Raw genomic sequence first — 17,272 nt, forward strand, 5'->3', positions numbered from 1 at the left:
GGGAGGGAGGGAGGGAGGAGCTGGGATGCAGAGTTCAGTGGCAAAATGCTTGCCTAACTAGAGTGAGGCTCTGGGTTCAATACCCAGCACCTCTTACCACCCTCCTCTCTATAAAGTTATTTAAAGGCCTAAAATTGTAACAACTTCTCAATAAAAAACTTTCAGGAAGCTTGCCCTAACAACAAAATACTCCCAATCACTATGATTTATTAAATTTCACTCAAAATCTAGTGAACCATAATGAAAATAAAAACACTACTAAATTATTATAGTCACACAGGAAACACAAATGTTCTTGTTATGCATGATTGAGCTTTGTAAGTATGAATAAGGCTGGATGTGGCAGCCGAACATGGTGGCCATATAAACCCAGCACTTGTGGAGGCAGGAAGACCAGTGGGTGTTCAAGGTCAGCCTTGGCTACATGGAAGGAAGGGGGGGGTAATAAAAAGGAAGATTTCCTGATTTTCTAATTCATATTGCTGCTCACCACACAGTCCTTTCACCAAGACTTTTCCTGACCCAGATTCTGCTCAATGGCATTATTTCCTGCTTTAGTTTCCTCTGCTAACATGTTCCTATTATTTACCTACACAAATTACCAACTGAATCTGAAATATCATAGGTCTGCTAACTAGAAAGCCCAAAGTAAGGAGTAGGGAGCTCAATGCAATAAAAAATAAAGACTGCCAGGTGACTTGCCAGGCACTTGCAAACAGACAAGTGCCTACTGAAGAGCAAAACATGGCAAGGATTATGTTCTAAAACACCCAATATAGTCACCCTTCTCAATTAGTCATAATAATAAGAGATAACTTTTTCTTAATTTTATCATGAAATTTTCCAAACATGGCCAGAAAGACTGAGTGTAGCCATGAACTCTCTCATGGCACCATCACCAAACTACAACAACCATAAATTTTCTGCTTTCTTACTTCATTAATAACCATCCTCCATTAGTTTTTCCTGCATTAAAAAAAAAATTAATATACAGAGTCTCTTTATGTGAGAGTGCCTTAAAGGTACCAAAAATATAGTTTCTTTATATGGAAATAGCTTATATGCATCAATCCCCTTAAACCTATGTTCCTACATCTGGATGTCAAATCTTAAAGACTAATGAGAAATTCCATTGGTCAAAACCTAAAATCAAATTGCTAAAAATATATTTTCTGGGGGCTGGAGAGATGGCTCAATGGTTAAGAACACTGTTCTTGCAGAAGAGAGGTTCAAATCCCAGCACCCACATGGCAGCTACCCTAACTCCAGTTCCAGGGGGATCTGACAGCCTCTTCTGTCCTCCATGGGTATTGCACGACACAGGTGCACTTATCTACATGTGCGTAATACACACATACACATAAAATAAAAATAATAAATAAAATATTTTTAAAAAATTTTTTTTATTACTGTAACTTATATTATTTTATTATATATTAATTTTATATTATCATTATATTATATAATAAAATTATATAATTATAATATTACATTAATAATAATAATAATAATGTAAAGCTTGAATCAGAGTAGTTTTAAGAAAATGGTTAATCTTGCATTGGCTAGAAAATTCCATACCAAAAATTTTGCTTTTAGCCTATACAGGTTACAAAATGAAAGTTGTTCCAAGTAATTAAGAGCTATCCAATCAAGTCAGTTTTTTAAAACCTATGAGTATACAATTTTTAATATTCCTTTGAAAATGAAAACGATGTTGTCTTCTTAAAGTTAAGTCCTTTTTCTCAATTTAGAAACTGTAATGGTGTTAAAAAAATCAACTTTGAAAAGATGAGAAGATATTGAGAGTCCTTCATCAAAATAAAAATCATTAAGACCATCAAGTAAAGCTGTATGAATAAATGGCTTTTAAAACCAAAGCAATTTTCCTATTTTCTATAGCATTACTATTTTTCATCAACAATACAGAATCTCTATTTTATTATTACTTTTTTTTTTTTTTTTTTTTTTTTTTTTTTTTTTTGGTCTTTTTGAGACAGGGTCTCCCTGTGGCCCTGGGCAGCCTTGAACTCGCTATGTAGACCAGGCTAGCCTCAGCCTCCCAGCGCTGGGATTAAAGGCATGCACTACCACACCCAGCAACAATATAGGATCTTAAAAGCAAATAATTATGTTCTACTTCCCAGAACAGCTATCCATGAGTTTTAACCACTGTAAGTAAGGCAGGGCAAATATTTATGATTTTTATCATTTGGGGAAGAGGAAGACAACTGAAACAAATCTTGTCAGGCCTCGGGCCTACAAAATGATACTCATATTTGAATCTATAGAACAACCAATTTATATATTCATATTCATTACCCCACCCTGCCCTTTACTGAGACGAGGTCTCACTACATAGCCCTAGCTGGCCTAGAACCAGCCATGTAGACTAACCCAGGTTGGCCTCCATCTCACAGCAATCTACCTACCTCTGTTCCTCCAGTGCTGGAATTGAAAGTATGTACCACCATGCCTGGCAGCCAACAATTCTCACTCAAAGTAGGGAGAAGTAATTCAGACCATGTGTATTCAGAGTTTGAAGAATAATTAGCCAAGAATACCAGGACATAAGATGTCTCACTGCATGCTACTTCACAGACTAACATTAACTGCAAAAATTAGAATATATGCAACTATAAAACCAGAGTAGCATGCTAATCATTTCAACACATCTGAAAATGAAACTTGCAAGACAACTTACTGGCCAGATGTTACTTTGGCATAAAGTCACTTAAAGAAAATATCTTCTTTGTAAGCATTCAAATCACCTCATTATGAAATGGCTCTTAACAGTCTTTGGTTCAATATAGCACATATTCAACTTTGAAATAATAAGCTGTTTAGTGATTGACAATATTTAATTAGCTGCCACCAGATGTGAAGAGACAACCCCAAATCAACAAATAAAGATATACAATCAGAGAAGAAAAATACTATAGTCTACAGACTTTTGCTCTTCTAGTTTTGTATTGTGACTAAGAAATACCTCAACCAGGGCTGGAGAGATGGCTCAATGGTTAAGAACACTGGTTGTTCTTGCAGAAGACCTGGGTTTGAATCCCAGCACCCACATGGCAGCTAACAACTGTCTGTAACTCCAGTCCCAGGGGATCCAACGGCCTCTTCTGACCTCTGCAGGCATTGCACGACATGGGCGCACTTACCTACATGCAGGCAATACACGCATACACATAAAATAAAATAAAAAAAATTAAATTAAAAAAAAAGAAAAAGAAATACCTCAACCAATAAGGCAATTTTCAACAGAACAGGACTTGAAGTCAAAGATGGGAACTTCCTGGCAGACAAGGCTTTAAACCTGTCCTAAGGAAGGACAGGTTTCAAAACAGTGCTCACAAGAGAACTTGAATTGCCTGTCATGAAAAGCATGCGAAATGACATTTCTAAATATCTCTAATGGCTATCGGGAGTGGGGCATGCTACCCTAAAGTCAAAGAACCAACAACATTATGACTGGTTTGAACCCTGGAAAAAATATACACCCATAGTCATCCTGTAACAGTATTTGGGAGGTATAAGCAGGAGGATGAGAAGTTCAAGCTTCAAGGTCATCTTCACCTACATGAGACTCTGTTTCAAAAATTATGCCAGTCATAAATGAGTATATACTTCCTTATGACCTCTAAGACACCTCATTATTCAAAAACAAAAAAAGATGAGTGAACAAAAAATATTAGTAAAAACTTATCACTGATATGTACCTATATGTGAGTATACTGAAACAAAGTTTCATTATGTAGCCCAGGCTAGCCTCAAGCTTATGATCTTCCTGTCTCTGCCTCCAGTACTAGGATAACAGGTGAGAACCACCATATCTAACAAGTCTTTAGTACTATGAATAAAATAAATAGGTAGCCTCTCCAAACCACAAATTTGCTATGTTCAAATAATCACATTTTTAAAATAAATCACTAGTGACTTATAACAACTTTGTCAAAAGCTAAAGCTTCTTTGGATCAAAAAGAATTAGAAGAACATGGAGCTGGGGAGTGGCCGCACAAGTATGAGGAACTGAGTTCAGATTGCCAGTACACAAATAAAAGCCAGGCATGAGCCAGGCATGGTGGTGCATGCCTTTAATCCCAGCACTGGGAAGGCAGAGAAAGGGGGATCTCTGTGAGTTCGAGGCCAGCCTGGTCTACAAAGTGAGTTCTAGGCCAGCTGGAACTACAGGGAGACCCTGTCTCAAAAAAGGGGGGCGAAAAAAAAAAAACAAAAAAACAGGCATGGGGGCTGGAGAGGTAGCTCAGCAGTTTAGAGCACATACTGTTTTTGCAGAGAACCTGGTTCATAGCACCTGAGATGGGCAGCTCACAATCACCTATAACTCCAGTTTCAGGGGACCTGACAGCCTCTTCTGGCCTCTGCAGACACCTGCATTAAAGTGCGCACACACTCAAACATACATACATACAAACAATTAAAAATAATAAAAATAGGGGCCAAAGAGATGGCTCAGTAGTTAAGAGCACTGGCAGCTCTTGCAGAGGATCCAGGTTTGGCTCCCAGGACCAACATGGTGGCTAACTAGAGCCTGTAATTCCAGTTCCAGAAGATCCAATACCCTCTACTGACCTCCATGACACAGGTGCACTTACCTACATGCAAGCAAAACATTCACTCACATAAAATAAAAATAATTCAAAGTTACAGAACTACAGAATACCAATATAGGTGACAGTTCATTTCAAGAAATCTAAGGGTTCAAACAACAATGAAGACACAGCACAGACATATAACTGAACACACAGCTTCAATTTAAACATCTCTGCCACTCAAGCACCATTGTAGTATAGCATGGAAAGTGTTCTAGTTTTCTTTCAATCACTGTGATAAAAACACTGACCAAAACCAACTTGGGGAGAAAAGAGTTCATCTTATTTTACCTCTCTCAGCTCACATTTCATCCTTGAGGGAAGTCAAGGTAGGAACTCAGGACAGGAACCTGGGGGCAGGAGCTGAAGCACAGACCATGGAGGAATGCTGCTTACTGCTTTGCTCCCCTGGCCCTTGCTCAGCCTGCTTTCTTATATAATGTAGGACCACCTGATCAGGGGTGGCACCACCTACAACAGCCCCGCCCCCGCCATCACTCAATAATCAAGAAAATGCCCCACAGACATGGCCACAGGCCAATCCAATGGAGGAAAGTCCTCAATTGAGAGTCCCTCCACCTAGGTGTGTCAAGTTGACAAATGAAGCTATCCAGCACAGGAAGGCATTGTTAACTGGTTTTTGTTCTGCTCACTTCAAAGAACTATACCAGACATGAATCAATCTTATTTATTTTTCTAAATATTTATTGCCTTTATGTATTTTGTGTGCTTGTGTGTGTGTGTGTGTGTGTGTGTGTGTGTGCGCGCGTGTGTGTGTGCCTGCCACAACCCAAATGTGGAAGTCAAAGGACAACTTGTGGGAGTTGGTCCAGGGATACAACTCAGTTGTCAGGCTTGGCACCATGCACCTTTACCAAAAAAGCAATCTCTCCAACCCAAATCAAACTTATTTAGTGCAGAATATTTAACTTCAGAAACTTAATTTCATTATTTAGAATGAAATAATAGGAGGTGGAACAAAGAAGATCAGGAATTCAGAGTCATCCACTTGGCTACATACCAAGTTCTGGGGTCAAGCTGGGGTATATGAGATCCTGTTTCAAAAATACACAATAAAATATTAATAATTAACTTCAGAATATAATTTTGATTTAGAGTATTTTTGTGGCAAACCCTGCCACAATGAAATATTACAAGAAATCTTATTTGTTGACTTGAATAAGAAGCCCAATGGTAAATAAGAACCTCATCCACATAAACCTGTATCCTTCTGTAACACTTTACTCATTTTTTTATGTGTATGAATGTTTTGCCTGCATGTAAGGGCACCACACAGGTGCAAACCCATAGAGGGCAGAAGACAGCATCAGGTCAAATGGCTGTTAGCTGCCATGTGAGTGCTAGAAACCATCCTCTGGAAGAGCAGCCAGTGCTCTTACCACTGAGTCAGCTCTCCTGCCCCATGAATATCTAAGCAAGTAACAAGAGAATTATGGGCATAAGTAACAATATGTGTCCCTCTACACAATGCCTGAAATACAGTAAATAGTAATATAGTATGGTTAATTTTAGCTAACAATGCCTTTTAAGAAAAGTTGGGGCTGGAGAGATGGCTCAGTGGTTAAGAGCACTGACTGCTCTTGCAGAGGACCCGGGTTTGATTCCCAGCACCCACATGGCAGCTAAGAACCGTCCTTAACTCCAGTTCCAGAGGAATCCGAAGCTCTCTTCTGACCTCTGAGGCACTGCATGACACGGGTGCTCTCACACACATGCAGGCAATACACTCATACACATAAAAAATAAAAATAATAAATAAAATATTTTTAAAAAAAGAAAAGTTAAGAATAGACAAAAATATACATACATACCTATCCAGAATTAAGTCTGAAATACTATTCACAAAAGCACATGTGGCAACACAGAAATTTTTAAATTTTTTTTTAAAGCTATTCTTATTCTGAAGAAAACTAGCCACAAAACACAGCAAGAAGGTCTTTACAGAGTCCTTCAAAGGCTGAGATGTTCTGGCTAGGCTAAAGTGATTCCAGGAAAGAATCTGCAAAACTGAAAAGGGATTAGCATCTAAATTGAGTGATTTCTCTTACCACAATCTTTCCAAAAGATCAAATGATTACCAAATCAAATTAAAATGCTCTTCCTGATATATTAGCATAATGAAATCCTTCAAATATATGTCCAGTCCAATTCAAAAACATCTAGTTACTATGTTCTTTTAAGAACAAAATTTTTTGGAACAAAAATAAGGATAAAATGTATCAAAATCCTAGCTGGCATGGTGGTGGCTCACGCCTGAGTCCAGCACTCTGGGAGGCTGAGTAAGAGAGAGACAGAGATAAACACACACACCTTTACCATCTTGATCCCAAACTATGCCATTTCCTTTGCTCTAAAGCTGGAGTTCTAAGATAAGGAAATATAAGGTGCAATGGCTATTATGCATGGACTACTGTTCTGAACATTCAATAAAGAGGCTGATGCTCATTTCATTACCTTAGCTGGTTGGTTATTCAACAGTTAGGAACACCTAACAGAAATATTATGCAAGTCAAAAACAAATACAACAAACACTTAAATTTTCTATTATTCATAATTAATTTTTAATAAAAATTAAAGTTTGAGACATTAATTTGATACTTATCAATGAAATATTTTATATTCTTCTTGTATACTGTCTTTTACAAAATATCTCAAGCTGGCGTGGTGGCACATGCCTGTAGTCCCAGCACTTGGGAGGCAGAGGCAGGCAGATCTCTATGAGTTCAAGGCCTGCCTGGTCTAAATAGTGAGTTCCAGGCCAACTGGGGCTGCAGGGAGACCATGTCTCAAAAAGACCCAAAAATAAAATAAAATAAAATAAAATAAAAATTATCTCATTTATTACTTTTACTTTATGTGTACAAGTGTAATGCCCACATGCAGGTAGGTGCACTCATGTCATGCAATACCTATGGAGGTCAGAAGAAAGAGGGTGTTGGAGCCCCTGGAACTGGAGTTACGGATGGCTGTCAGCCATATGGGTACTGGGAATCCAACCCAGGTCCACTGCAAGAGCAGGCAGTGCTCTTAACCACTGAGCCATCTCTCCAGTCCCATATACTGTCTTTTAAATCTATACTTCATAGCCACCTAAATTAGTACCTAACACACTGAAATTCAGAGGTAGAGCTATTAAGTCCACAGCATTTGCTGCTTCTCAACAATTATAATCCATAACTCCAATCAGTAAGCCAAAACTAAATGGAATTCATGGTGTAAAAAAAAAAAAAAAATTAAGGGTCCTTTATGTTTCAAATATTGTATTACGCTAACCCAACAGCAAACTATGAATGCAACTTCAATAAATATTTTATGCTTATATACAGAATCAAATATTAACAACTTTTCAATTTAATTACTTTTTAAATCTTTTTTTTTTTTTTTTTGGAGATATTATCTCAAAAGTATGTATCTAGCCCCGACTGGCCTCAAATTCAGTCCTCTGCCTACCAGCACCCCAAGTGATGGGATTACAGCTATGAACAGCCATGCCAGGTTTAACTAATTTTAATTAGCTTACTTTTAAATCTTTGTAGATTAAGATACTCATCCAAAGCTGTTTTTCTTTCTCTAGAATCCTACTTAGTATAATTTTAGGCTGACAGATCACAGACAAATTAAATTTAGCCACAATACCCAGATTTAATATTTAATGGAACTGAGCAGACATTTATAAAACTACAAGGATCCACTGAAGGTCGAAAACCTATGATCATGCATCTGTGGCATTTCTATAATGTTAAGTAGAGGTCAGCGGTATTACTTTTATATCAATCTATCATTTAAAGCCTGCAAGGTAAGTTATAGAGCCAAGACGACCTCCATATCTTTAAACCACAATGCAAACAGAAACAAACATTAAGGCTGCTGGCCTCCTTGCCCTTACAGCCTTAAAAAGGGAATTTGGAGGTAACAGGAGGAACTAAATTTGATCTCACTCTGACATATCATTTTTATTAACTGCCTATTTCAGAACATCTGGTATAATTTTTTTTCTAAAAAATATCTGTATAACAAAAGACCTTCAGAAAGTAGAGGTACCCCAAGTCAACCCCCCCAACACCTCTCTCTCTCTCTCTCTCTCTCTCTCTCTCTCAGAATACAAAATCCATAAGGGCAAGATCTTTGAGGATTTTTCCTAATAAATACATGCTTAGCACCATGAATATCCAAAATTGTTCATTTTCCCAAGTCAGCATGAATTCATTAAGCATGCTTGTACTGAATACTTCTTCTGGCATTATACTAGACCATAAAAGAATGTTTTAATAGTTCAGTCTTCCAAAAGCTTAAAATCTACTTTCAGAAATTACATGGATAAAGGAAACATAATTAAACAACAATTCAAGGAAGTATACAATTAAGTGCAAAACTGCAAGCACTGAGGAGACAATGTAGGATTGTACAGTCTGAAATGGCCTTTAGCAAAGAGAGAAAACACCCCGACCTTGAAGAAAGCGTAGATTAGATCTGAACAGGTGGGAAGGGAATTTCAAGAACACAATGAACAATGTGCTACTAAAGACTTGAGCTTGGCTTGGTCAGCCAAGCAAAGAGAAGCAAGAGAAATGCACAAAATGGAGAGATCCTCAACTACAGAAATGTTAAGGTGCAAACAGAAAAGGACAAATGGAGTAAGCCATGGAAGCAATTTCTCTGCATCAACTGCACACTGGAATCACCTAAGGAACACGTATGTGTGTGTGTGTGTGTGTGTGTGTGTGCGTGTGTGCGTGTATGTATGTAGAGACTTAAGAGTTCTCCCAGAGACTCTAATCAATCTCCCAAGAGTCACTGCCTCTGGGTCTGGAGAGATGTCTGCGACGCTCTTGCAGAGGACCCGGGTTTGATCCCCAGCACCCAGACAGTGGCTAACAACCATCCATATATCCAGTTCCAGGGGATTCAATGCTCTCTTACGACATCTACCAGCACTGTATGACGTGGGTGCACTTACATACATGCAGGCAATACACTCATACACGTAAGATAAAAATAATAAATATTTTTTCATTATTTTATTATTTTATTAAATTTTATTTTAATTTAAGTTTATTTATTTTATTATTTTATTTTATTTTATTATCTTACTTTATGTGTATGAGTATATTGCCTGCATGTAAGCGGGTGCACCCATGTCGTGAAATGCTGTGGAGGTCAGAAGAGGGCTTTGGATTCCCCTGGAAGTGGAGTTAAGGACGGTTCAAATTGAACCTGGGTCCTCTGCAAGAGCAGTCAGTGCTCTTAACCACTGAGCCATCTTTCCAGCCCATAAAATAATTTTTTTAAAAAAGAATCACTGCCTCTAAAGAAAACCAAACGGAAGAAAAACAAGAAAGAGACTATGACAAGCCCTTCTGTTTATAAAAATTACAAAAACTTATAAGGCTGGGCGTGGTGGCACATGCCTTTAATCCCTGAAAAAAACAAAAAGGTATGTCTTTCAAGACTTTACCATTTGATCTACAAAGTTCCATGTCGGTCATAAGCTGAGCTTGGTGGTGCACACTTTTAGTCCCAGTAGAGACAGACGGTCTCAGAGTTCAAGGCCAGATGGGGCTAACAAAGGAGATCCTATCCTGTCTCCAAAAAAAAAAAAAAAAAAAACCCAAAAATAATGTAGTTTTTTTCCATTTCCTATATATTATCATTACTTATCCAGTATTTTTAAAACAAAAATCAAAACTTAAGGCAAACTGTCAGCCAAAACATCAAGTATTATTCTAGTTTCCACTTAAGAGTGCTACATTATATTCTCCATGTTTTCAGTATAAATGAGTTTTTCACACATTTTCCTATATGCACATCAAGAATAGAAAGTACTATTTGTATGACATTCAAGGGAGAAATCAGAGATTATTTATGACCAGCATGACTAGCTAGAGAATCTGAGCAACCCCAGACTCAAGGACTATCTTGTAGACTGTTGAGGAAGTTCTATAGTTATCACACCTTCTCCTCCACTGAAGCCAGTTTTCAGAGTGGTGTCCTGATCATAATTGCACTGGACACTTTTGCTTGACTTCCAGCACTACACAACATCAAACTGATCCACATATCTAAGCTACATTCTATGAGTCTTTGTTCCTGTTTATGACTTCAACGTTGTGAACCATTCTTTAAACTATATACTTTTTCTTATTTTCTAGGTTCAAGCACAAATAAGCATTTTTTAATGTATCCCATATTTCTACTGTGACTTATCAATCATTTTCCATTTGATTTAAATGATCGCATTTTTCTTAGACTGCCTACAATCAAAACACAACAACGGCTTAAAACAATATGCTTCACTAAATTCATACTATGGTTAAAAGTAGGTAAAAACAGTCAGGCGTGGTGGTGCATGCCTTTAATCCCAGCATTCAGGAGGCAGAGGCAGGCGGATGTCTGTGAGTTCGAGGCCAGCCTAGACTGCATCATGAGTTCTAAGACAGCTGGAGCTACAGGGAGACCCTGTCTCAAAAAGGCCAAAAAAAAGGTATCCATCTTCACCCTGGGAATCTCATCGTGGCTCACCATCATCCTTTAACTTAAAAAGGCATATGAATGAACAAACAATATGAATGAACATGGGAAAGGACCAAGATCTTTTTTCTGAAGTGTTAAATAGCTAAAACAAAATGAAAATGACAACTAATTTGTATTGTTGCTCCTCCTTTTAAAACTTTATTTTGAGAAATGTTAGAATTTATTAAGAGTTAATGCAACCAGTTCTCTATTGTTCATAGTGACAATATGTTCACTAGACTGAGTTCTCAAGGATTTGAAGCAATCTATACTAGGCACACCACAGCCAAAGATCAGATCCACTGTTGTTCACACAAAAGCAGCAGGCATAGAAAAGAAGTGGAGTTTTAACATTTTCTTTTTTCCACCCAGTTATAACAGAATTGTAATGCAACAGAAAGTCATAATCCTTAGAAGATGCAAGCGGCAATGTTTCAGAGGAAAAAAAAAATATCTGTGTTATGTGTGTGTTTGTGTGTGTGTCTGTGTCTATGTGTGTGTCTGTGTCTAATGTCTGTGAGTTCAAAGTGTATACACATTTATACATACACATACCCATGTATCTATGTTAACTGATGAATCTAGATAAAGGGTATATAGATGCTTGTAACATGATTTTTTTAAAGTGTTTTGAGGTTTTCAAAATAAAAGGTCCTGACAGGGCCATTTATCAAATCATTTATCTATTCCTTGAAAAATTAGACCCACTTAAAAAAGGAGTCAAGGACATAATTGATAGCAGCAGTTAACATCATCAGATCTAATGTCATAAAATATTCACCAGACATAATCATCTTAGCTCAAAGAAAATAAGAAAAGTTCTGGGAGGCAGAGACAGACCGGTTTCTGTGAGTTCGAAGCCAGCCTGGTCTCCTCGGCGAATCCAGGCCAGCTTTCACTACATGGAGACCTGTCTCAAAAAAGACACCGCCCCCGCCACAAAAAAAAAAAAAAAAAAAAAAAAAAAAGTTCTGACACTCACATTGCCCATGTACTCAGACAGCAGGTCCTGCAGAGCCTGGCGGACAGCATTACACTCTGCCACAATTCGCTCACGCCGGTCATCACGAGTACAGGATGAATCAGCCATCAGGGCAGCCCCACTAATGATGCTTTCTAGACGTTCCTCCAGTGAAGGCCTAAAGCGCTCCTCGCTGAAGCTCAAGGGATCCACAATGATTTGTTTCTATAAAGAAAGTGTTATTGATGTTAATGTCCATTTCTATTCCCTCAATTGCTGAAAATGCAAGGAAAGTATTGATTAAGAAGGGGTTAAGATTGGGCTGGAGAGATGGCTCAGCCGTTGTAAACACTGGCTATTCTTGCAGAAGACCCAGGTTCACATCCCAGCACCCATATGGCAGCTAACCGTCCATAACTCCAGTTCCAGGAGATCCAATACCCTCTTCTGTCCTCCAAAGGCACTGCTAACACAAGTGCACTCATACACATGCAGGCATAACACTCATACACATAAAAATAAATAAATTAAAGAAGAAGAGTATCAAGATGGCCAGATGTGGTGGTGCACACCTTTCATCCCCGCAAACGTAGGAGGATCTCTAAGAGATTAAGGCCAGTCTGATCTATGGAGTTCTAGGCCAACTGAGGACACGGGGAAATCGGCACCCCCTAAAAAAAATAAGGAAAGGGAAAAAAGGTATCAAGATTTACTTCTAACATGTAAAATAAAAAAACATTAATTCCTCTTGACAGACTAAGGCCATACCATATAAGTTACTGTATAATGTATCATTTCTCAAAAAAGACACTACTAGCTAAACAGCCTGGGCACCGTATCACAAATACAAACACGAATGTATCATGTTTAAACTATTTATTTAAATATCTAAAAGTCAGTCAGCCAGTATTAGTTATTAAAATTATCAAATGAGAATAAGGAAAATAAAATTTCGACACAAAATCTAAAACTGCTACATTTTTGTTTTAGACAAAAAATTATATGAAGTACTGACATTTTCTGAACTCACAAAAAATGCATTGATGCCGGACGTGGTGGCACATGCCTTTAATCCCAGCACTCGGGAGGCAGAAGCAGGCGGATGTCTGTGAGTTCAAGGCCAGCCTGGTCTACATAGTGAGTTCCAGGACAGCTGGGGCTACAGGGAGATCCTGTCTCAAAAAGACCAAAAAAAAAAAAAAAAAATGCATTTCCATCTGTTTTTTCCTTCTCTCATACATCTAATCAAGATTATAAATCAGTGAAGTACTATTGTCCCAAGAAGAATAAATCCCTCCTATCTTCCTTTTTCCCCTTCCATCCCCTGACTACATGTAAACCCCACATTGCCACTGATGAGTGAGTCTAAGTAAAATACACTATAGTTACAGGGTCAATCATCAACATGCCCATTAAATACAATTTCCTTTCTAACCAATAATTGTCTGTGCAAATACATTGGCTTTTTTTTCTTCATAGGAATTATGCCCTTAATAATTTCAACTTTTACACCAATTTTTTCTACCAAAGGTTGGCAATTTTCTTTTTTTGTTTTTGTCTATGTGTGAGTGTTTTGTGTGCATGTATGTATGCGTACCATAAAGTTCAGAAGAAGGAATTGGATTTCCTAGAACTAGAGTTACAGATTGTTGTTAGCTGCCATGTAGGTGTTGGGAACCAAACCCAGGCACTCTACAAGAGCAGAAAGTGTTCTTATCCACTGACCATCTCTCCAGTCTTAAGCCTGGCATTTTTCAATGAACAAACATTTCTTCCTTTCCTTCCAAAGAACCTTCAATTTTGAAACTGAACATATAAGACCTTAATTATTAGACAACATTTTTAGTTGACCATTTTTCTTGTCAGATTTGGTTATTACAGGATTTCTCCGATCAAGGTTGAATAGGGCTGGGGATATAGCTCAGTGGTAGAGCACTGGCCTAAGTATGTGACAAGTCCTGTATTTGATCTCCAACACCATCAGGCTTTTTGGTCAACAAAAATGAGAAAAAAATGGTCAGAGAATTTAAATCGTATCATAGAACTATAATGTACCTGAGATCGTTCAGTACAACACCCTCATTTTAAAAATGAAAAGGCTGTGACCCTAAGAAGGTAGATGATTTCTAATAGATATTACTCAACTTAGTGCAAAACATGTTCCTTATGCCAGGCATGGTGGTACACGCCCTTAGTCCCAGCACTCGGGAGGCAGAGGCAGGTGGATCTTTTTGAGTTCAAGGTCAGCCTGGTCTACATAGTGAGTTCCAGGTCAGCTGGGGCTACAGGGAGACCATGTCTCAAAATGATCCAAAAAAAATGTTCTTTACTACCCTGGAAGAGACAATTACCTATTATCATCAAATTTAAAGTGTGTGTGTGGGGGGGGTACCAATAAGTTGCAAGACAGATCCTAACAGTTATAAAAGTCATTTAATGTTTAGTTGTCCAGGGTAAGAACTGGAGATCTAGTTCAGTGGTAGAGGATTTGCCTAGCATGTGCAATTCCTTGGGTTCAATCTCCTGTAAACAAAAAAATAAAGCTCCAGGGCAAAAACTCAATTTCAATACCATAGTCTTTAGTATTGATACCGTGTTCTCATGCTTTATGAAAAGGTCTAAATCAGTCATACAAATCAGACAGGGAAGATGCACTCTCAAAAAACAAAACAAAACAAAAAACAGACAAGAAAAACTAGAAAACAAAACACTCCATCATTCTGATTCTATACTTCAAAGCATTCCAACAACTGACTTAAAACAAACAAAAAACCACTTATGGTGGCACATGCTTAGTTATGCACTGGGGAAGCTGAGGCAGGAGGATGACGGGCTGGAGGATAGCCTGGGCTGCAAAGCCAGACCCAGCAGAAAAAAAATTTAAATGAAAAACTCTTTAAAAAAAATCTTAAACTGGGGGCTGTAGAGATGGCTCAGTGGTTAAGAACACTGATTGTTCTTGCAGAAGACCCAGGTTCAAATCCCAGCACCCCACATGGCAGCTAACAACTGTCCATAACTCCAGTCCCAGGAGATCCGACAGCCTCTTCTGACCTCCGTGGGCATTGCATGACACAGGTGCACTTACCTATATGCAGGCAATACACACATACACATAAAATAAAATAATTTTTAAAAAGCTAAAAAAAAAATCTTAAATTGCTGCCATCTACTGGAATCCATGAAGCACTGTAGGTAAAAATTAGAAACAAAACCCACCACATTAATGGGAAGACACAGGCTAGTAGGTACACACAATATATACATGGAGAGGTTTAGGGTATCATCTATAAAAGGCATTATGCTAAAAAATGTTTTAATTTGAAATATGTTTCTATGTGGTCAAATTTTTACCTCAAGATTCAAAGTAAATCAGAGAACAGAAATCTATCTAGACAGACATGCAAGATTAGGGTAACAGCAGTTACCTATCAAAAAGGAATAAAAAGGGGTAAAATTGCCACATAGGAAATATAAGTTGCATAAAAGAATCCAGAAGTTTAACTCCACTAGAAAAAAATAGGTATATGCTTTAAACCAATTTATAATCAAGTAAACTGATGATTCATAACAATTTCTTTCAACTTAGATGACAAATTTAATTGGAAAATGAGCTTTCATCAGAAGCCTTGATCACATTTCCCTAAGAATCTCTTATCTTTTGGCAGTTGAGAAGAGTCTGAGGTTTCTTTCCAAAGTAACTTACATCAAAGTTGTTGAGTGCATATGCCAGTTCTCCTCCACCACCACCCTGGTGCTGGGAGGCATCATCTGATGCAGTAGCCTGGGCTGCATTGGAAATGCCTGTGACGGCCTGCTGCAGTTGCTTATATATCAAATCCCGGTTGGCCTTATAAGCTGCAACATCAGGGTGTTGTAGGCAAGCCTGGGATGCAGTGTAGAGAATTGGAACATTTTTCTGCAGGATTCCTCTAGCTGCAGCCATCTGATCACGGTGGCCCACATCCTTCAGTTCCTACAAGAATGAAATAAAAAATTAGGTTACTCTACATAAGGATTCTATTCATATCAGATATATCTTCATTTACTTGGCCTGAAAGTTAAGACTGAGCTCTGGAATCATGTAAGCCTAGATTTCAATCTCCTAGCCTAGTTTTTCCTGGCTATTTACTGAATCTTTACTTCAAATTCTGTGCTCAGTTTCTCCTTCTGCAAAACACTGGAAAAACGATGTAGCTCTTTTAGCATTCTGAAGAATTAATGGGATGGTGCATGTAATATATATCTAGCACAAAATAAAAGTCAAAGCACAAAACTGCTTAACATCTTTCTTAGGTATGCAACTATAATAGATACATGTATCCAACCAAAATACAATATAGACATATATTTAAAGAGAGTAAGATTATGAGGATTTATTAACTTATACAAGTTGATTACAGAATTTTATGAAATTTGGAACAAGATAATATATGTATGAACTATGCAAACCAACTAAGTGAGGATATGACCAGCTATTCTCATTAAGTACACAACACTTCCTCTCCTCTATCCTTCCTCAAAGACCCTCTTGGAATACAAAACATTACTCTCCTTACAAAGTAAAATCAATCAGTTCACAGGCCACTAGTCACAAAGCAGAGGCTCATGTGCTCCATGATTTCAATCCATGATTTTAATAATCTGCAGATGTGGTCTTACATGAAAATTTCCTTTTCCATTTCTTCTATCCCAAAATTAAAAGGACCTGAGGTTCCTGGTATCATTTAAACTAAGGGAAAAAAAAATTTTTCTTTTTTTTTTTTTTTTTTTTTGTTTTTTTGAGACAGGGTCTCCCTGTAGCCCCAGCTGGCCTGGAACTCACTATGTAGGCCAGGTTGGCCTCAGTCTCACAGAGATCCACCTGCCTCTGACTCCCGAGTCCTGGAGCTAAAGGCGTGCACCACCACACCCAGCTCAACTAATAAAATTTATATGCTAAGCTGGATGGATACGCTAAGTGACAAATATACACAAGATAGGAAGGGGATATTTCTGATATCCAGTACTATTGAAATTTACTAAGATAGAGGAATCTTTAATAAATATGGATCATTACTACAGAGGGGAACAACCCTAGCTTCTAAATCTACTTCAGTAGTATTTTACAGATGATTACAGAATTCCAGTATTATTATCACTAACTGAATACTAGAATATAAAT

The 17,272-nt window shown here is 37.8% G+C and overlaps 1 protein-coding gene across 1 annotated transcript in view; it reads right to left on the reverse strand.

Annotated features, from left to right (window-relative positions):
- The window catches only part of Ctnna1 (catenin alpha 1), a 165,059-nt gene that overhangs the window by 85,857 nt on the left and 61,930 nt on the right, over nt 1–17,272 (reverse strand). Inside the window, exons 6-7 of the mRNA XM_008834280.3 lie at nt 15,815–16,084; nt 12,130–12,333 (exon numbers count right to left, since the gene is read on the reverse strand). Of these exons, the coding sequence (XP_008832502.1) occupies nt 12,130–12,333; nt 15,815–16,084 (474 nt within the window). The remainder of the gene's footprint in view (nt 1–12,129; nt 12,334–15,814; nt 16,085–17,272) is intronic.

This window comes from Nannospalax galili, unplaced genomic scaffold (genome assembly GCF_000622305.1).
Source record: "Nannospalax galili isolate Female #2095 unplaced genomic scaffold, S.galili_v1.0 scaffold856, whole genome shotgun sequence".
Lineage (NCBI taxonomy): Eukaryota > Metazoa > Chordata > Mammalia > Rodentia > Spalacidae > Nannospalax > Nannospalax galili.